This window comes from Trachurus japonicus, chromosome 7 (assembly GCF_045865225.1).
Source record: "Trachurus japonicus isolate A0001 chromosome 7, Traja_1.0".
Classification (NCBI taxonomy): domain Eukaryota; kingdom Metazoa; phylum Chordata; class Actinopteri; order Carangiformes; family Carangidae; genus Trachurus; species Trachurus japonicus.
In genome coordinates, this window is record NC_140913.1 from 5237926 (window position 1) to 5260926 (window position 23001).

At 43.2% G+C, this 23001-nt stretch overlaps 2 protein-coding genes across 4 annotated transcripts in view; both read left to right on the top strand.

Annotated features, from left to right (window-relative positions):
• commd7 (COMM domain containing 7) overlaps nt 1-23001 on the top strand; it is a 432536-nt gene that overhangs the window by 115579 nt on the left and 293956 nt on the right. The gene's annotated exons all lie outside the window — the stretch shown is intronic.
• Nucleotides 21012-23001, top strand: part of LOC146984056 (nucleolar protein 4-like) — a 279484-nt gene continuing 277494 nt past the window's right edge. The window contains exon 1 of one of the 2 annotated variants that reach the window (XM_085780881.1): nt 21012-21672. In XM_085780881.1, the coding sequence (XP_085637007.1) occupies nt 21193-21672 (480 nt within the window). In that variant the 5' untranslated portion in view covers nt 21012-21192. The remainder of the gene's footprint in view (nt 21673-23001) is intronic. The other variant, XM_085780880.1, reaches the window with a different exon arrangement.

The following is a 23001-nucleotide window of genomic DNA, read 5'->3' on the forward strand; positions in this document are numbered from 1 at the left end:
ACAGACAGCAGATACGCTTGGGGTGTGGTTTCTGATGTCCACCATCATGCGCTGGTTGCTGCTTTCTTGGACGCCATGTTGTTACCTAAAGAAATTGATTGATCACTGATCCCATCTCTCTAGGGAATGCACGAGCGGACACGGCTGCCATTGTCTCATGAGATGTTTGGTGCCTCACTAACCCATGATTCTACTCTCCCAGTTTTGACAACAGCAGAGATAGCAGACCTGCAGAGTAGGCCTCTCAGGCGGAGAAGGTCACTCGGAGAAAAGCAGGCTGCACTGTAGTTGACAGAGTGTGGACAGGCCCTGATGGCCTGCCATGTCTCCTCAGGTATTTTTTCACCCCACTTTGCAGAATTGACACATGGGTTGGACCATGTGTCAAAAGGGGTAATGGTGAATGAGATGCGGAGACACTGGTTCACAAGAGGTTTCACAAATTAGGCCACTGAGTTTTGCAAAAGATGTGTGATTTGTTCCACAGCAGCAGCCACTCACAATGTTTTTGAACCATAAGTTTGCATATCACGCCCGCCCTGATGGCAAGAAGTCAAAGTTTAGATCCAGCATTAGTGGACTAAATCTGTCAGATTTAAGGTAGTAGAATGCCTCACATAATTTTTGTGTTTACTAAATTGCCAAGAACATTATTATTAGTGTGGAGGATTTTCCCTAGATTTTATATAGAGCTTGTGTTTTATAATTGTTGCAATATTACAGAATGTTCCTAACACTTCATTTTCACCCTCAAAGGCCTCCTACAACATCTGAGTGGTTGAAAAAGTTTTGTTTTGTTTTCTTCCTTTTTTCTCTAGGTTTTACTATATTTGGGTTTTGGGTTTTACATGCATTGCTATTTAATTGTTTTACCTTTTTTATGAGAGACGGCGGGACGAAAAGGGGGTGGTCACGGAGACCAGGTACAGGTTCGACCAAAACAAGAATACACCAATCAGAAGGGTAAGAATCTACAGGACACCGGCACTGACATATTTGTTAACTGGTTTGGTAAATGGCGAAACTTGGTGATCTCCGTTATCCCCTCCCTGATTGCCGTCACAGGTATGTTGATTTTGGGTGGGTATTGTTGTGTCCCCGGTATTCGTTTTCTCTGTGTCCGCCTCATCACTGCCACCATGGAGGAGAAACACCCTACCAGAGGCCACTTCTGGGGGAGGGGGAATGAGAGGAGGAGGATGAGATGGTGATGGTGTTTACAGAGTGACAGGGGGTGTTGGTTGATCTCAGAAAAGTCTGAGATCAAAAGGGGGATTGTTGTGATATTTACCCCAAAATCGTATATTGCTATAATGTTTGGGATATTGACATTTGCCTTAGACATATGATAAGCTTGTGACAATCAGATTAATAATGAAGCATGTAATCAACTTTTCTATAATTGGTGTAATTACTGTGTTTTGCTCTTACAGCCCAGAGAATGACATACATATGACAGGGGAAGTAGCAGTTACACAGTGTACTGGTTGTTTGATAAACAATTGGGATATCTGGTCTTCGTACCTAGTGTAACTGTGATAGTCAGCTGACACAGGGGAAAGCTGACGAATGCAGGGGTTGTATGTCTTGTCCTTTTTTCTCTCTTTCTCTTGTCCCTTGTTTAATAGGAGCTATCAACAGCTGATCAGCACCAAGCATGAGATTGGGGTCAGACACGAGGTCATGGCGTACGGACTCCAGCCAATGAGGATGCACATTACATCAATTAGGCCTACATCATATCTTGCATTTGTGTAATCAGTAACTATAAAACCGGACAGGGACAGGAGACAGCATCAGACTTCGTGAACTGATGCTGCTGCGGCATGTTGGTCAGGGAAACTTAGTCTGGTCCGGAGCTCTGTACACGATCTCTTTTCCTAGTTGATTCTTTTATAAATAAATATCTAAAATTTTGTAACTGAACGTCTCCTGCATACTTCATCAACCGAACACGCAAGTTCAAGTTTTAGAACTCTTCAACACACACAGGTAAACATGAGGAGTAACGTAAGGCTACTACAGCAACCCTGTGTAAATACCAGGTGCATGCTAGCTAATCGCTAATCACGTTTAGCATTTTCATTGTAACATTAGCAGTAACACAGTCCGTGATTACTACAACACAAATAAACATTTACCTTCTGCAAACCGTCATATTTCCATACGCCACTGACAAACTCTGCATTTATCCAGGTAGGAGGAAATACTTTGGTGTTACAGCAAATACCGTGTCTTTTTTCTCCGGTGCTCTCGGCCTCTCGTGTCTCTACCTTGAGCTAACCTGCTTCCTCTAAGTCCCACCCCCATACTCTCCCAATTGGACGGCAGCTCAGGACAATGGAGCGGACGACCAATTAACAGCCTATACAGGGATGATTGACAGATAAAACACCAGTAGCTTGCACATTTTAACCAAACATAATAATATCATAAACATAAACACATTTTAAGTACTGTCTTGGCTTATGAATTAATGTCTTTTTTAAACTGAACTCATATGAACTTTAAATAACAGTTCCTCTTATATGAATTACAATAGCTTGTTTTTATAGAAAGAACTTATTTGTTTATTTATTTAACTGATTAACATATTTATATTAGACAGGGCTACACCCGGAAGAACATCTCGCAGCAAATCTCGTGCACCCACAGGGAGCTAAAACTACAGCAAGGCTAGATCAAATTAATCTTTTTCATGTGGTAGCTTCAGGACACTTGGGTCAGTACAGACGAGCAGTATGGAGGTATTCAGATGTTTCATAGTGTGTGTTTTAGACGATTCAAAAGTGAACTCTATCCGCCGCCATTATATGAAAATCTGTTGCCAGCCCTGGAACTCCAAAAGCGTTTTGATGATTCTGAAAGTTCTCCAAACCCTTCCTTGGCATGGCGGTGAGTAGACAATTAGTGAATCATTGATTTTAGGTGAAGTATCCCTAATAAAGGTAAAGGTAGGAGTCTGGAGTTTTGTTCGCTGCAGTTTGTAAACAAAACATTCAAACTGGGCCCCTCCTCTCGGGCTCAGTGTAGACAGCAGCAGTTGTCAGGACCGCAAAGGAATGGAAATACAGTCCGAGTGAAGCGCTGGAGCCGTGGGCCGATACCCGACTGTCACCAACACCGGGAGCCTCCAGTGTTATGTTGTAACGAGTAGGAGGGCCGTTGTGGTGAGCTGAGAAGAAGGTGTTAGCGGTGGATGCTAACAGCTACCGCTAGCCGAAGTTAGCATCGAGCTAGCTCACCACCACGGCCCTCATACTTGTTACCAGTCCAGGCTTTAGCTGTCAGTGACGGACGGGAATCGGTCCGCGGCTCCACTGCTTCACTCAGACTGTATTTCTTTTTCTTTGCGGTCCTGACTGCTGCTGCTGAGAGAGAGAGACATGCTAGCACTCGCTAACATCCAGGACAGCTAGTGCGGCTAGCAGCCCTGGCCTGAGCCCTCCTACTCTGCTGCACGTAGCTTCACCTGAGCTCCGTCATTGGCTGGAGAGAAAACACCGACTCTCCCTCTCCATCAAGAAACGGACCAGTGCACAACAAAACAAAGCAAAAGACCAAAATACAGGCGTGGGGAGGGGGCGCTGCAGACACAGTCACCACAACACAGGACTAGAAGCCCATAATTGATGATTAAGACGGATTTCATTTGTATAAGTCTAGCGTTTATTTTTGGGTAAAAAAAACTCAGACTCAACCTTTAAGTGCCTTCACATTACATCTTACAGATATTATACAGACCTGTTAGTTCCTGGACAAGGATATTCATATCGACTTTAAACTTTAGGCCAATTAGTATCCTACCTGTTGTGTTTTTTGAAGTTGTAGCTCAGCAGTTAATGAAGCATCTACAATCGATTTCCATCCATTACAGTTTAGCTTGCGTCCTAATTATTCTACAGAGGCTGCTAATTGCCTTTTTATACAACAGATAAAACCCTCATTAGACAAAGGCCATGTGGTTGTTGTGGTTGTTCTTAGAAAGGTATTTGACACACTGAAACACCTAATTTAGAAACTTTTCCAGCTGTAACTCTGGTTAAACTCCACAATGGTTCAGATGCATACATACGTTAAACAATTAGTTTTGCTCATTGAACTCGCGTAAAAAGGTTCAGTAAGAAGGTTTCTGGCTCAGTAACATGAGGTGTCTCCTCTGGGAATAGTAGCCTAAGGCTCCCTTTAGTAAATCCTCATCTGGACAGATGGCTTCTTCTGTTCAGGTTATCAGCATATGGGACTCTTTACCCATAATGCCCCACACAGGCCAGTGGGATGATTCTAAGCTCAAATGGAAGAGAAGTGGATCATATTTGATAAATAATCTTAAATGACCTGGTGCCTGTTGTTGTACGGCACTTTAATTGTATTGCCGTTTATGTTTTGTAGTGTTTTTATATATTTTATTGGTACGTTATATGTATTTTAAAGGACCACCTAAGGATGGATATTGCAAATGAGCATGGGAGATATATGCTGTGGCGCTGGTTTACGCTTCTCTATATACTTATACAAACAAACATTAAATATATAGTATTTGTGAAATGTTATTCCTGACTACATCAGTGGGACCTGAAGGATGTTATTGGTTTGAATCCAGAGTCACAGGTTCACTATGCACCACGCCTGTGAAGTCATCCGGTGTCTTACAAAAGAACGAGGGAAGGTTTCAAACTGCTTCATCCTGGTTTGGGACAGTCCCCCACCCTGTGCAAGGCCTCAGCAAAAATGTCAGAGGAGATTTCAACACCATGAGAAGAAAAAGAGGAAGAAAAAGAAGAAGAGGACAGTTTCACAGAGAAGGAAATCCAAGAGGCCCAGCCCAGGACGGCCCTCGGACACAGCTGAAGATCCTGCACAGAGTGGATCAAACTGGATAGACAGAGCACAACCACAGAAAGATTTGCTTAAAGCAGAAATGTGTGAAGACTAAACTTTGTCAATAATGGAAGAAGAAAAAAATACACCCAAACCGAACCTGCAGTGAGATGGTAAATGACACATGAACAGAATCTCTATGATGCAATGTGACTAATACTCAGTATTGAGTAGAAACCTGCCCCCCTACAGAGAGTCCCAATTTATTGAAATACGTACATGATATAATATGCAGAATTTATAATGGACATACTCCTGTTAATATACAGTTTCGCTGAATAGATTTTACAAAATATAAACATTCAAATAAATGTGGCTTAAAATGAGAATTTTATCAATTGCATTATATTTTTCAATTTGTTTGATTATACTTTGCAACATAGAGACATGTTTTAAAATAGCATAGAATATGAAATGTGTTCATCTCTTAACCACAAAGGACTTACTTGTAAAATTTGCTATTGCTACATAGCCAAATTAGCAAATAGCATTAACAGGTTACTTAGCACAGCAGCAATGGCAAAATGCTAGTTAAGATTTTGAATTGATCAGTGAACAGGCTAAAACGGCTGAGTTCTGCCACTCAGCGGTCATTAAATGTTGGAGTTCCTTAATGCTAATGGTTTTTTAAGCGTGTTAACTCTTAGGTAGGCGTGCTGAACGTAATTCTCCCCCAGCAGAAGTTGTTTCCCACCAGCTGCCCTCAGCAGTTGATCGTTGGCCTCCTGGACAACGGCACACAAAGAAAAAAACAAGGGGGGGAGCGGGAGAGAGAGACACCAGTGTTTTGAAACACACTTTCACTTCCCATGGTGGAAGGTTATTTTCATCCTCCCGGTTGTGTTTCTCTTTTCTCTTTTCTCTCTCTCTCTCTCTCCCTCGCTCTCTCTCTCTCTCTCTCTCTCTCTCTCTCCCCCCATCCCCTTATTCCTACGGGGAAAGCCAGGGGCCTTCAGATAAGACACACAGACGTAAACATAACGGCCCAGTTTGGACTCAGCTCAACGTCGGTTGTCGCAAACACAAAGCTGTTTCCTCTTATTACAATCTTTGAAAACATCTCAACATTTATCCTCATACAAAAAGAATAAATATTCATTTTGGATAAGATGGTAATATACTTTATTTTTGTAATAAAAAGACAGGAACTTCTAAGTGTCCTAATTGCTGCTGCCAGAGTCCTGCCACACACCAGGAAACTGGACCACTACACTGGCTTCCCTGTGAGTCAAAGGACAGATGTTAAACTCTTACTGCTGGATTTATTAGGTCCATATGAAGCATCCGGACCCCTCAGGTGGTCTGGGATCACAGGTCTACTGTGTGTTCTCAGAACCAGAACCAAACAAAGTGAAGCAGCGTTCAGTTACTATGCTCCTACTCTGTGGAGCAGACTCCCTGCTGACCTGAGGTCTGCTCAAACTGTCAGTTTGTTTCAATCAGGGTTGAAAACTGCAGCTTTTTCTTAACTTCAAGACATTGTTTGAATGATTTTAAACATCTTTCAAACCCTCTTTTACCGTGTTAAATGTATTTCTATCCCTCTGTAAAGCACTTTGAATTATACACAAATATTTTTGCTTTTCTTTGCCTACAATGCTAATGGTAGCTAATATGGCAGTTCATTTCAATATTATTGAATTAGCCACTTACAGTGATTTTGAATGAGGGCAGGCTAACTTCCTCCTTCTGGCAGGATATTCTCATGCCATCATTTAAGCAAATAGCGTACTTCCTGTTTGACAATTAGATTGGCTAATGCTAGACTGATCTTTTAACTGGAACTTTCATTTTGATTTTGTCCTCTGTTGTGTACCACAGGCACAGTTTTTCCCTGAAAGCTGGAACACCTTTCACGGCACCAGACCATTGCGAATGGCAGTGTTTTCAATTCTGGCAATGCCTCTGTACTGATGTCTGCAACATGGTACTGACTCAACATCAGTTTTCTGGTCTGCCAGACATGGAAGCAACTCTGGGATCCTTGCAGGGGCATGGGACATGTTATCATCCAGAGTCCATCCAGAGTGTATGAGGTAAACTTGTTACAGTACAAAACTGTCATACTGTTCAGATACACAAGTGTTCTTTGTCATTTTGTACCGATTTTTTGTGTGCATGACTATTCTAATAGTAAGCATATGTTAAAAGTATAAGATATGATGGTGTTATAGTAAAATTTCTTTTAAAATGACGGTAAAAGCTGCTATGTAGTGTTAAGATAATCAGCCTTTTTCATAGGTGAATCAATGTTCACTAGAAATTCAGCAAATTCATTTTCTTGGGATTAATTATTTTATGATTTTATTATTTTGGTGCCTGACTGCACCTGAATGCAACATCAGTGCCTCCGTCCTTCCTCACACTACACAGTGGTGACAGTTTTAACAGGCGCTACCTGGAAAACTTTCTCCCCGAGCCGACAGCTCTGGTGAGTTTCCGTGGTTACCTACGGTCACGCTGCCACTGAACGTAAAAAATGGCGATGCAACATGGCCGCCTCGGTTCGGTGCATCACCCCCTTATGTATTTGTAATGACTTGTAACGACTCATTCTAAGGTACGAGAAAGCTTTCATTTGCGTGTGATTCGACTTCAGTGAAATACGTTTATGAAAGCAATATTTGATTTTTGCTAATAAAAAGCCAAATAAGTTACATACTGGGGCTTTAAAAATATGCAAATCTAAATCTAAGGGTGTATACAAACATGTTTAATGCTGACACAGATGTGTCCCGATTTAAGTGCCTTTGTTATTCCTGTATACACATCCATAAAAATATGAAACAGAAAGTTGATTTCTTCATATTTATAAAAGCCCTTTTATGTTCTCAATTTAATTCTAAACTGCACTGACAAAACCTCAGGCCACCTGGCTGAGGACAGTAAGGGCTGGGGGGTGGGGGTGGGGGATAGGGGCGGGGATTCTCATGGGGCAGCTATAGCTGTTAAAGACAGGTGGGGCCTTATGCCTCAGAAGAGGTAACCTGTGTGTCTAACAGTGTGTGTGTGTGTTGTCTTGTGTCGAGCAGCAGTTCAAACCTTTCTTCCAAGTAGTGTTTGAGCTTGTTTCTATCAGCTGCAATATAAAACACAGATTTCGTGTTATTATGTCCAGTCTCAGTTTATCTCTGCAGTCTGTTGTTCTCTGTTGCCTTTGTCTCTATAGCTCTTCTCTGGAGACCAAAAGGGCCTGTGTAAGTGTGAGTACGTGTGTGTGTGTGTGTGTGTGTGTGTGGGTGTGAGTGTGTTGACAGCACATGTTCTCCAAGGACCCGCTACAACAGCCCTCACACACAGAACCCCACCACCTTAACACACACACACACACACACACACACACACACACACACACACACACACACACACACACACACACACACACACACAAACACACACACCAGGGTCCACCATGAACAAAGAGCCTCCACACACTTTTAAAGCATGCACACACACACACACACACACACACACACATGTACATATTTATATCTTGTACCCCATAATAACAGTTGTCTGTGTCAAATCACCAAGACAATTCAGTAATAGAAAAGGTACACTCTCGTATTACTCAAAGTATATCACGTATCTAATATAAATGATGTCATGGTCTTTGCATACCAGCAGGTATGAAAAGCATAAAACCTCATAACATTCACATACACAGCACAGTAAATAACCAAATAATTACAGTAAATTCAACTGCTGTTAGTCCAGGGGAAATTGATTCTATTGCCAAACAAGTCTCATATTCATTCATGTTTGAAAAGCTCCCTGTCTCCGATCTGGGTTATCTAATAGTTCTTTCTTATATGAGCTCCAGTACCTCAAGGGTTTTATTTCAAAAGGAAGATTCAAGGCAAGTCACAGTCAATCAAAAATACACCTGTTGCTGACTCACACAATTTCAGGCTCATTCAGAAAATCCACTTCTCTTGATCCACATTACTTCATGTACAAGTTTCTAAGAATCCTGCTATAGATTGTACATTCAAACTAATTACTACAATTCACTTCAAACTGATTATTTACATCCTAAGAGATGTGTTGTGACTGAATGTCTGTATAACGAGCCAACAAAAGACTGCGACATTAAAGTAGAAACAAGTCGTTTTCATTTCATGAATTCAAATGATTAAATCTGTTGCAGCCTGGGGCGTCGCGTGGCATAGTGGTTAGAGCGGGCGCCCCATGTATAGAGGCACAGTCCTCGCTGCGGTCGGCCCCGGTTCGAGTCCCGCGTCGGGCGCCATTTGCTGCATGTCATCCCCCCTCTCTCTGCCTCCCCATTTCCTGTCTGTCTCAACTGTACTATCTATAAAGGCATAAAAGCCCAAAAAATATACTTTAAAAAAAAAAAAAAAAATCTGTTGCAGCCACTGATGGTGAGATTCACCGTGAACCTGAGAGCTCACTGTGATGTTTTCACACTGAGATGAGGAGACAAACGGAACTGACGGTCTCAGGTGGTTGTCAGAAGTATTTTGTTACGGTGTTGGTCTCCATGTACGGTGCCAGGAGGACGTTTTTTTTTAGAGAACTGTTTTTGCACTGGCTGTTTTTACGTACACCAATCTTTACCTGTTGCATGGAAATTTTCAAGGTAGCTTCAATAGGGCACACTCAAATAACAAAGCGTGCAGTGCATGCTGGGTAAAATTGGACAGGGGGCGTTTCATGTGGTGGTACATTGATTTTCTAAAGATGGAAACTGCTGAAATAATAAAAAATAAAAAAAAGACTCAAAAGACAGAGAAATCCAAAAATTTAAATGACCAGAGAGTCAAAAATATTTCAACAACACAGATATAGAAGAAAGAAAGGGAAGGTAAACAAGTACAGAGATGTTCAGGATGAATTTGTCAAGTGAGATAATTAGAAATTGCACATATCTTTATCAAGAAATTTCAGGTTGTTCATAAATGTTTTGTAAAAGGATAGTTTGTTAACTGTTAACATCTTAATAATGTATTAAAACAAAGTGAAAAATTCAAAGTTCTTTTTATTTATAGACTATCAAGCTATTATTTTACTGGTCCGGCCAGTAGTCGAGTTGTAAAAAAAATTCAGGGGGGATGGTCAATTTTTTTCACCTGGGGGGGGGGTGGGTAGTGTAGTGTAATTCATGTAAATTATATTATATTATTTATTATTATAAAATTATTAATTATATGTATATATACATATATTTATTATTATTATTATTATTATTATTATTATTATTATGGAGCTTCTCCACTAGTACCAACTCAGCTGGGCTTTACTTGATTTGCCATCTTTCTAAAGCACTGTAGGGGGGTCTGGGGGCACTCCCCCAGAAAAAAATTGTGATTTTTAACACATAAATGAGGCATTCTGGTGTACTCTGAGGAGAAAATAAAGGGAAAAGACAACATTGCTTCAGATAAAATTTTTTTTAAAAAGCCCATTTATTATGCCTACTGACTAAGGTTCCTTTCATTGTAATGACAAGAATGGCTAAAGTGTATGAAAGTGAACTCAGAACTGGTCTAGTGTGGAGTTGTGGCTGGAGAGCAAAAACAAAAGTCTTTTGTTAAATCTTGGCCTGGTCCAGCCTTTCAAAGGCCGTTTCCTCTGCTTCACCATGGACCTCTTTCAGGCCACACTGTCACCACCACGTCTGCCCTATTCTCATCTCTATCAGATATTAAATATGAAGGGAGGCTCCCACATGAGCTGTACATTTGTCCAGCCAACTATGGTGATAGAGCCTACCCTTAGCAGGTAGCACACACGCGTGCGCGCGCGCACACACACACACACACACACACACACACACACACACACACACACACACACACACACACACACACACACATACCAGTGCTGTGCTGTCTCTCTCTGGTCCTCTGCTCTCTGGACTGGGCTACCTGCCTGGCTGTTCTTTTGGGCTAATAAGTGAACATGGACGGCAATCCGACCGGACACGCTGGCTGGACCTCGGGCTACTTCTTCTTTTCTTTTTTTTTTGACTCCTCGCGCTCATAGACGTTAGAAAAATGTAAACACACTAACGTCAGCGGGTCACTTGCAGCACCACGCCGGACCGGACCGGTCCACTGACCCACCGGCCCACCGGGAGCACTCTACTCCCAATGGGCAGTCTGCCCCTGCTGGCGCGAGTCACCACGATTGCAGAAACTTCTCCCCAAAGCGCTCATTCTGATGATTCGGAACCACTCGGAACGCTAGAGTTTAGATTGTCACCTTGGTTACCTGGCTGTTAACCAATAAAACACGGAGGAGGATTCTCGCTTCTACAACACTTCTTGGTCGTGGCGTCGTGCCTGTGTTGCATTCACTGTGACCGGGAAATTACAAAACTACCTTCTCAGTTAATGTGCGCTTCTGTTTAACCAGAGACGTTCTAGAAGGGCTTCGGTTTAACCCCGTCTGAGAAAACATCCTGGACCTGGGCTATAAGAAATGTTCGGGGCTAGAGCCGGGAAGCCCAGGCCAGGCGACAGCCTTAATATAGTTATGTCCAACATTTAATGTAAAAAGGGGATGGAGAGGGGGGATGGCATTTTTACAGGGGGGATGATTTTGATCGTTTTTATTTCAGGGGGGATGCCACCCCCCCCCCCATCCCCCCTCAACTCGACTACTGGGTCCGGCCCACTTGAGATCAAATTGCGCTGTTTGTGGCCCCTGTACTAAAATGAGTTTGACACCCTTGGTTTAGGATAAACTGTCTAAAACCACGATACATTGTATTAGTGTAAAAAAAACAAACAAAATGTTGTTGTTTTTTGATTCTTCCCAGGGGCCAGCGCCTGTTTCATGATGTGAAAGGAAGAAGACAACTAGAATCCTCACTGTGTGGACCTAATTAAGGTTACTGAACAAACAACACACACACACACATAAATACCAATAGACAGGCAGACACTCATGCATCTATAAGCAAATGCTAATGCTAATCTTTCCTGCACAATATAGGGGACTTGTCTCTTGCTCTCAAGAAAACTCATAGCACACAACCATAGGACAAGCTGGGGACAGGCTTTGGCTGTAGCTCAGGTGGTTGAGTCTGTAGTAGAAGTCCAAGTAGAGCTGGGAAAGACATCTACTGCATCTAATGTAATATTTTGTTAGTGAATTCCATCAGCTGTCCGATGAACAGTCTATACGTGTTCTTTTTCCCGACCATTAGCTTCAACTTTAATGTCACTTCAGGCAAATTTGTCTCTTAGCAGGTTTAGTTTAGTTTAAAGCAGAAGTAAGTGGTCCGGTAGTTTTCGCTAATGCTGCGTTCCAGGCAGGCTTTTGAAATCGTAAATTACAGCTTCAAGTCACAACTTACGACTTTGTAGCGTTCCAGGCAACCCACTCGTGTTTTTCCGACCTGTTTTACCGGTGAAAGTCACTATAACGGCCACTCGTAACTTCCGACCGGTGAACTCGTACCAGATCGAACTGGTATGACTTCACGGTCGGAAAAATACGAGTTTCTTTGAACGCACCATAACAGTCCTCGTCCCTACGTCGCCACATTCACGGCGTCCCTTGGCTGCACACACAGCCCTGCATGCCGTTCTCTCTCCTCATTGGATAAAAACTGTAGGATACGATAAATGTTTTCTCCTCGGCTCAGAGCAGAGCAGAGTGACTGACAGACCCGTGTTTCAGACCAAACACTCTATGTAAGTGATTGCTGTTGGAAGATATAACTATTTAAGACTTATATTAACACAAATTTATACCATGGTCTGGATGAATCCTCGATTCTGATTGGCTGCTGGGTGTCCATTAAAAAGTGATAATGGACACCCATAAAGATGTTCCGGTAAAATAGCCTGATTACGTTCTAAATATTACTGCGCTGGCTCAAACGCTTGTTGGTAACCACGGCAACGGACACTCGGACCAAAACAACTTTTTTTCAGCGCATCACGGCACTGGAGTCTGTAAACACACCAGCGGTAAGAAGTGCACTGGACCTCTGAAAAACTTTGTGTCACCGTAACGTTTAAGCTGTCACCTCACCTCCCTTCACTGATCAACTACCAGGCTGTGGCAGAGTCACTGGCTGTACGCTGCGGTCACAGCGGGTCCCTCTTTTTTTTTTTTTTTTTTATCGCCGACGAGAGTTATTAAATAGTCCGCTCGGCTCAGCCACTTAAAGACGTATGATTTTAACGGTAAAAACAACATTTTAACGGTAAAAACAACATTAAATTACAAGTAATTGATTTAATATGTATTTATCTCGTAAATGACCATGGTATAAGCGGGATAATGCCCTTCGAGGTGTCCGATTATCAGAGATTAATGGACTTCGCGGAAGCAACCGCTTCGCGTCGGACGGTTCACGCCTCCGCGTCATCCATTAATTTCTGATAATGGACACCTCGTCGGGCATTATCCCTTACATATCACTTACTTCTGCTTTAATATGTCGAAGACAATCCCAATTAATAAACTGTATCAATAACAGTAAAAAGGGCAGCTTTAGCCAACATGGCTAATATCCTGCTGTAGTCCCCAGCCAGATGACAATAGGCACCCTAAAAAGCAAAACAAAAAACAAAAGCAATTACAGCACATTGATTAAAATAGAGTGTTAGGACAGCTAGGAGACAAGATAAATTAATGAAGATAAACAGAAAAAGAAACAGAACACAACATACATATATTTACAGGTAAGGTATCAGGTAAATTAAAATCATGACCGAGGGGACAGTGGTATACAAAGTGTCTTTCTGACAGCTTAAAGGGATAGTTCAACATTTTGGCAAATTGGCCCATTGCCATAATTGCTATAGTCATAGCAGTAGGTTCGTTACCTTTAATTGTAGGTGTAAGCTATTTTTAGTACAGCGGAGCGCAGCAGCAGGCTGCTCAGAGCTACGCTATGGAGGCTAAGGGAATTTCTTGGTTTCCCTCATTAAACTCATCAAATACAAAATCCCAAAACTCCACAGCGCTTTTGTAGACAAGTTGTGAGCTGCACAACCACCACGTTATGAGATAATGACGGAACGATACGAAACGGAGCCGTTTTCGAGGTAAATTCATACAAAACCACTGATGCGCGTTGCGTTCAGGGACAGTTTTTCAGCAAGCAGTCTCCGTATTTACCCTGTATTTACCTCGAAAACGGCTCCGTTTCGTATCGTTCCGTCATTATCTCATAGCGTGGTGGTTGTGCAGGTCACAACTTGTCTACAAAAGCGCTGTGGAGTTTTGGGATGTTGAATTTGATGAGTTTAATGAGGGAAACCAAGAAATTCCCTTAGCCTCTATAGCGTAGCTCTGAGCAGCCAGCTGCTGCGCTCCGCCGTACTGAAAATAGCTTACACCTACAATTAAAGGTAATGAACCTACTGCTATGACTATAGCGATTATGGCAATGGGCCAATTTGCCAAAATGTTGAACTATCCCTTTAAGTTGTCAAGACTCTTTAGTTTCATCTAGAGGTGCATGAGGAAATTTGTGTAAATTACTGGAGGGGATTAAAGTGGGAAAGCATCATGGGATCCTTTATGATGCTGCTCAGAGGAACCAGAAAGGTGTTGGGACAGATGGTTGGAGGTTGTGTGATTCAAATATGGCCGACCACTTTCATGCATTCATAGTGACTTGCTAAAACGTAAAACTGTATCTCAAATCTCTGTTTCATTTCGTCATCTGACAGTGCATTTGGACACCATATAGACAGTGGTTACACCTAGATGCTCCAACAGAAGAAGACTGGTTAAAAATTCATGAAATGTACAGTACATCATGGATGGACTAAAGATTTCTATAGACGAATTCGGAGAACGTTTTGTGTATGCCGCCATCTTGCGGCGGCGCCATTGCTGCGGTGACATGTGTCAGTCATAGTAAACTGATTCTCTATGACAGCATCATAAATAGGCTGCATTTGTGATGTTTAGTGCCCCCCAGTAACTGATTAAGGTATCTTACATGAATACCAATATTCATTTAGTAATTAATCATTTGTTTGAGCGATTAGCAGGAAAGATTAGAGTAACAGGGAGATAAGAGACTGTATCATAAACGATATAACATACCGGTACGTTATGCGTGCTGACGTTAGCAAGCCAGCAGCGGGATATTTAATCATGTGGACAGGCTACATGAATAAGATTATAAAAACAACAACAACTTTTGCTTTGTTTTAGATATTCAAGAATATTTTATTGACCAGCTGGCCTCCGATGATCAGAAAAAACGTCAATTACAGGTCTCTGATTTATGGTCAAAATGACCTGAGCTCCGGATGGGTCGGACATATTTTACACCGGCTTTTAGACGACCATGATCACATCATATTGAAGGGATCAGTGAGACATTCACAGACCGTCCACACGATGTGAAGGTAACGGTGAGAAGGGAGGGTAGCCAGGTTGTACAGGTCAGCTGTGACTGCTGCTGCTGCTGCTGCTGCTGCTGTTGACACGCTGTACGTAACGTTACGGTCTAAACACGGACACTCCTCCTGAAGTAAGGGGCTGTGTTTTGCTGATATTAGATCAGTCGAGGACGGCACATGTCCTCCCAGCCTTCCTGGACATGTTCGCAGAAGAGAAAGGGAAGAGAAAAGGTCCACTTGCATTCAAATGCCCGCTTCGCGCACAGAGCCAACAGCTGCCTGACTGTGAGTTGTCACCGCAGTAATGGCGGCCGTTCGATTTCCGGTGACGTCGCCGAATCAGTCTATAGAAATGCTATCAGAGAAATTGAAGGGATAGCAGGTCAGGTATAGTATCAGCTCACAGAGACTAGACCTGCTTGTCCTGGCTGAATTAGCATCTTTAGTGGACTATGGAGGGGGCTGTGTTGTGAGTGGAGCTGTATGGATGAAAAAGTAATACATGAAGGAAATAGCTTTGTTGAGACATGAAAGATCACTGTATGAGTTCATTTCATACTCACTCATGTATGGGATGTGACTTTGTTCAGGTGCATCTCAATAAAGTAGAAGATGGAGGTCAGCAGTCTTCTCCATGAGAGTGGAGCTACTGATCCAGACTAAAGCCCTATTCGCACGGGATTAGTATTACCTGGGGACCTCGGGTAATTTGTAATAATTGCGGAGGACGTCTGTGATCTTAATCCCGTGCGAATGCGCCATGTCAGCAATTTGTAAAGTAAAAATTCCCCTGCAAATTACCTACTATATTTCACCAAAGACCGAAGTCCCATGGTAAAACTAGTCCCGTGTAAATCTGCATCTCAGTAATTGAGGGGCAAACATGGAGGCTGCAGTGGAAAATATGAGCGGCATTTTCGAAGGCGTTTTAGGTGCAAACACGGGCTCGTATCGGTGCTGGAGACCCATTTAAATAAACAGCTCAGATAAAAGAGCGAAATTTAGGAGGATATTGAGATGGATGACGTGCAACAGGCTTAATAATAATGCCATGACGGCCCGTTATTGCGACAACAACTGCACTGTTGCAAAGTCACGTTGCTGCTTTGACATTTTATTTACATTTGCTTCGCACATGGATGTGACAGCAGCGGATGTTATGACGTGCACAGCTTTGACGTCATATCGGAGCCTTAATGTCAGTAAATTTGAGTAAAAATACAGACTTCACTTATCCCGTGCGAATGCACCGCAAGAAACACAGACGTGGGGGGGTAATTTACAAATCACCAGAGGTCCCCAGGTAATACTAATCCCATGCAAATATGGGTTAAGAGACCATTTAAAGGCTCAGAAACCTTAGTTAATCAGCTGATTGGAGTGTGACATCGTTAGGTTACAGTAGTGAACTGTTTCACTACATTCAAATTTTTTGAGACACTGAATTGTGGGGTTTTATCAAATATAAGCCATAAAATTAAAAGAAATAAAGACATGGAATATTTCAGTCTGTGTGTAATGAATTTACATAATATGAGTTTGAACTACTGAAATGAACAAACTTTTACATGTTGTTCTAATTTATTGAGAAATTGAGAAACCTGAACTGGGAACAGACTAGATGCTGATTCAGATTCAGTTCATCATTTACTTACAGCTCGTATTTTTTCCGTGCTGGAGCTCCAGTGAAAAACCATCATGTTTTACAGTATTTTTTTTATTTATTTTTATTTTTTTGGGGGGGAGGGCTCTAAATGCCTCTAAAGGGATAGATGAACATTTTGGCAAAGTGGCCCATTGCCATAATCCCTTCCTTCCCTTAAGGTTCATTACCTTTAATTGTCGGTGCAAGCTATTTTTAGAGTGGCAGAGCAGAGCTGCAAGCTGCTCAGAGCTACGCTACGCGGAGGCTAATGGGATTTCATTATTATCTCATAGCGTGGTGAATGTGCAGGTCACAACTTGTCCACCAGAGCGTTTTGGAGTTGTTGGATTGTGTATTTGATGAGGAAAACCAAGAAATCCCATGAGCCTCCGTAGCATAGCTCTGAGCAGCTCGCGGCTCTGCTCTGCCGTTCTAAAAATAGCTTGCACCGACAAATAAAGCTAACGAACCTACTGCTATGACTATAGCAATTATGGCAATGGGCCACTTTGCCAAAATGTTGAACTATCCCTTTAATTGATATGACTGTCAGGGAGAGACAGAAAATGGAGAGACAGAGAGGGGGAATCGAACCGGGGCCGGCTGCAACGACTATAACCTCTGTATATGGGCCGCCTTCTCAACCCACTGAGCTATACAATGCCTCTAAATAAATAAATAAATAAATACCCCATCATGTTTTGCTCATTGGAGGGAAAGTTTTCTTTTCATTTAGATTAATTAAAAACCTTTCAGTAGTTGATCAGTTTGCAGCTTCAGGTCGGTATCTGCCCAGTTTCAGGTCTTAGGCAGCGGCTGTGTTCACATTTATATCACACCAGCCACAGTTTAGACAACAGGGACAATGACAGTTACTGAAGCAGCATGAACAATAACAAAGAGTGTTGACTCTCTTCCTCATGTGTGAACATGAACAAACTCTGATATGTGCTCGCTTTGTCACATTCAAATTCGGTCCTTGCGAAAAAAAGAAAGAAAAAAAAGTGATGTGTTCTCAAGCCTGAACTGAGCTGGAGGGTAAACTTCTCTCCGTAAGTCCGTATCAGTAAGAGTAAAGCGGGCTGCAGGAGGAAGACCATGCGAACTGTCAGACATGGTGTTCCTCTTTAAGGCTGGTGGAGGATGCTGTGTTGGGGGGGGAGTGTTTTCAGCAGCCTGGTTTGGTGCCAGCTTCCTTATTTTGATGTGTGTAGCTGTTTCTACAGCGGGTTACTGGCCTCTTCGTGACTCTGCTCGCTCCGCTGATTTCAAGGTTGTGTTGGAATGGAGGCAATATGACCGTCAGCTGGGACTCATCCTCGAAAAATAGATGTTTTAAATTGATGATCTCCTCCTAGTCTAGACATCAAATGGTAAAAACAAAACAAAACGAGGTATAATCAGGTGTAATTTAAGATCAGAGGATCCACATCTTATCTGGGTTTGTTACTCCTAAAAACTGCCCCCATGTGCTACATGTAAGGTGGGTTAAATGAACACACCATAGTTGCATGAACCCGTGGAGTGTGTCCCATGTAGGCTCGGCCCTGGCTTGCAGCGTGTTGTGACTCTGGGATGTCACCTTCCTTTAACTTGAATCAGTAAAAGGAAATCTGACATCATAGGGAAGCTGGGGCTCATATTGATTCATTGTAATCTAAATAACATCCAGGCACTTAAAAGCAATTTACATATTAAATAAAATAAAAGATAAATACTACAATTAATTAAAATTAGAGTAGAAGGAAGAAGGTGTTGTGCAGTTACAAGTTCAGTTATGGATAGAGCGGATAGAACTCTTCGGGTAGATGCTTCCTAGTAGGCTACAGTGCACATACATTAAATTCTACATGTTTATGCACAGCAGATGGATCAGGTCTGGAGCTTCTGGTCAGGTATGGATCACAAACGGGTTTTGACCCTGTACTGTACCTCTCGGTGCCCTTTGAGACTTTCTTATATTTGAAGATCTTAACAGACTGAGGTCAAAACTGTTCATGTTTTGTGTTTGTCTACCGTTTGTGTTTGTAACCCATGGCGGTGCCAAAGATAATTTTCCATTTTATTTAAGTTCAATGGACAATAAAGTAGCATGAGTCTGTCTGAAACTACAATACAAATGTTACATAAACCCAACAGATAAAAGATATGATAGGGATAAATATGATGTCTTTCTTAAAGATTATGTACATTATTTAATCACTTTGATGATCCTAAATATCCATAAGCCTATTAGGCATTCTTCTTTATCAGCTGCTACCAATGTGTTGCACCACACTGATCAGATATTATTCTGGAAATTGTGATAAATAATAAATGAGACTTTCTGCAGGCATAGGTCCTTCCTTTTAATGTTAAAGCAGAAGTAAGTGGTCCGGTAGTTTTCGCTAATGCTGCGTTCCAGGCAGGCTTTTGAAATCGTAAATTACAGCTTCAAGTCACAACTTACGACTTTGTAGCGTTCCAGGCAACCCACTCGTGTTTTTCCGACCTGTTTTACCGGTGAAAGTCACTATAACGGCCACTCGTAACTTCCGACCGGTGAACTCGTACCAGATCGAACTGGTATGACTTCACGGTCGGAAAAATACGAGTTTCTTTGAACGCACCATAACAGTCCTCGTCCCTACGTCGCCACATTCACGGCGTCCCTTGGCTGCACACACAGCCCTGCATGCCGTTCTCTCTCCTCATTGGATAAAAACTGTAGGATACGATAAATGTTTTCTCCTCGGCTCAGAGCAGAGCAGAGTGACTGACAGACCCGTGTTTCAGACCAAACACTCTATGTAAGTGATTGCTGTTGGAAGATATAACTATTTAAGACTTATATTAACACAAATATATCACTTACTTCTGCTTTAATGTGTGTGCTTTTCATTTTCACTACAAGAACAATAGTTTTCTGAACACTTTGGGTCAGATCTTCCCTCCTTTGTGTAATGTGTGTGTGTGTGTGTCACACCCCCTCCAGGCTCCTGACAGCAGCAGTGCAGCCTGTACGCGGCGTGTTTTGGTCTCTTCTGGACGCTTCCTGCTTTTTTAAAACTGGAAGCTGCAGCGTGCATGTCCCGTTGCATCTCAACAGGCTGGTGTGTGTCGCAGCTCTGTATATCTCTGTGTATTTAGGACTACAGCTGCTGTTGGGGAAGCGGTACCGTAGTAGCCTACTGTCACCGGCGTTGGACCTTTAATCGTTTATTTGAGGAGGGAGGAATGAGGCGTATAGCGTAGCGCTGTGAGGGAGCCGGAGGAGGAGACACACACATACACACACACAGGATTCAAACAGGTGTCCGATTGTCTCCCATCAGCCCCGCAGGAGGACGACGAGAGGAAAAAAAGGTGGCAAAGGAACAAGAAGACAGGGCGGCCACACCGACCGTGGAGCAATAAGAGGGGCGTTTAATAGGCTAATCAATCCGCTTAACTGCACTACGTGTCGCGTTTCTCAGCGAACCGTGCGCTCCCCCTCGGCTCCGCGGTGATGGAGACCCGGCAGACGAACCAGGACAAGCCCGGCGCTTTCTGTCGCTGGTTGTAAAAAGAGAGAGAGAGCGAGAGAGAGAGAGAGAGAGAGAGAGAGAAAAAAAAGCAGGTGGGAGGAAGAGGAGGTGGTGGTTTAGATTAGAAGGAGGGGGAGGCGGTGACCGACATCCCCCACGGGACAGGCCGGCCGACCCACGCTGCTAACAGGTGTGTCTGCTCCTGTCTGACTCTGCACCAGCACCGCCCGTCCGGACCGTCCGGACCGTCCGCTCCACTCCGCTCCCCTGCCCTGCGCGCGCCACTCCGTTCCCGTGTGTGTGTGTGTGTCATTGTTCCAACCAGAAATTACCCCCCAGGAGTTGAATTTGGGCATCCCGGCGAGCGCTTCTTCTTTTTCCTCTTTCGCTCTCTTCCATTGGTGCGTAACAGCCGAGAGGAGGAAGGAGGAGGTGGAGGATCCAAACAGCTCGTTTTCAGACGTTAATTAAAAAAAAGAAAGAAAAAAAAGAAAGAAATTCGAAAGAGACTTTGCAGCGAGGTTTTTTTTTCTTTTTTCTTTTTCTTTCTTGAGGAATAGAGGAAATGTAAACGTTTTCAGAGGTTTGGAGGCTTTTGTTGAGATCTTTTTTTTTTTTTTTGCTCCACCAAATTTGCAGCCTGTTCGGTTTGCACTGATTTCAGACAGAACGCCGCCGTTGGTCCCTGTGGTTCGGAGCGACGGTCGCGAGCTCAACCGAACCGAATTCTGACGAGTTTTTTTTTTAACGGACAAAAAACTGTGGGACTCGTTGTCGTTTTAACGAGGTGTTGCTCGTTTTTGTTGTTGTTAACATGACAACGAGAAAAGCCAGCGGTGTGGCGGACACGGTGACTACTACTACATCCACCACCACCACCGCCGCCGCCGCCGCCGCCAACAACCATCAGCACCAGAACCAGCAGAGGAGCCGCAGTCCCAGCGGCTACAGCAGCTACAGCAGCGGGCTTCAGGCGGCCGAGGCGGCGGCGGCGGCCGGAGGAGGGACGGAGATTTACGGAGAGTTTCAGGACTGGTGCCTGCGGACGTACGGGGACTCCGGGAAGACCAAGACCGTGACCCGGCGCAAATACAACAAAATCCTCCAGACTCTGCTCCAGGGGGACGAAGAGAACAACAACAACGGCTTGTTCCTGCACGAGAAGGGCAACAACCACATCAACGCCAAATTTAAATTCTGGGTCAAGTCCAAGGGCTTCCAGATCGGGACCCTGCAGGACGCCAAGAACGGCTCGTCGGACAGACCGGTGCTGTACGTCCCCATCAAGGCGACGGTTAGTGCGTCTTCCTCTTTCACTTTGTGCTCTCTCTCTCTTTGTGTGTGTGTGTGTGTGTGTGTGTGTGTGTGTCCGTGCGGGTGCGTCCCGTATTCAGGCGCGCTATTGGGCTACCCTTATTTGCCTAAAGAAATAAGGTGTGCATCCGGCTGTGTGTGTGTGTTGTAGCCTGATGCTGTACAACATAACTTTCCCTGGCTCATTGCCACGGCTACAGCAGACACCTGTTCCATCACAGAGCCCATGCAGCCTGACAGTGGTGTCACATCGGCTCCCTCCTTGTGTTGTTCTCAACCTTTTATTAATTTTATTTCAGCAGCCTCCTGACTGACTGACACATAATATGCTGCTCACACACATCAACTCACAGGAAGTCAGACCCACCTTTGTCAGTTATTGCAAAGGAAAGGGAGATTTTAAAATAGAGGTGCCTGTCTGTCAATGGACTAGATGCTTTTTTTTTTGGCCAAAAAACTACAAACCCACAATAATGTGTTTTATAGTCAGGGAAACAACTGTAGGTATTAAACAGACTGTGACCCCATGCATCTATAAATGTCTGCAAATGAAAATTCAGTTTCTGTTATGACAATTATGCAAATAAAAACGGCAGTGGCATTTTTGCCTAACAAGGATAGTGGCACAGTGCATAGAGGCAGTCTTTAGTTTGGTCTATTAGTGCTGGGATTCATTTTCTGAAAGTCTTTTTTTAAAGGAAATTATCACTTTAAAGCAGAAGTAAGTGGTCCGGTCGTTTTCGCTAATGCTGCGTTCCAGGCAGGCTTTTGAAATCGTAAATTACAGCTTCAAGTCACAACTTACGACTTTGTAGCGTTCCAGGCAACCCACTCGTGTTTTTCCGACCTGTTTTACCTGTGAAAGTCACTATAACGGCCACTCGTAACTTCCGACCGGTGAACTCGTACCAGATCGAACTGGTACGACTTCACGGTCGGAAAAATACGAGTTTCCTTGAACGCACCATAACAGTCCTCGTCCCTACGTCGCCACATTCACGGTGTCCCTTGGCTGTATACACAGCCCTGCATGCCGTTCTCTCTCCTCATTGGATAAAAACTGTAGGATACGAGAAATGTTTTCTCCTCGACTCATAGCAGAGCAGAGTGACTGACAGACCCGTGTTTCAGACCAAACACTCTATGTAAGTGATTGCTGTCGGAAGATATAACTATTTAAGACTTATATTAACACAAATATATCACTTACTTCTGCTTTAAATTGAAAATGGAAGGCAGTTTATTAATTATTTTATTGTTTTTATTAAACCTCCGTGCAGGTAAGACCCATTGAGATCAAGATCTCATT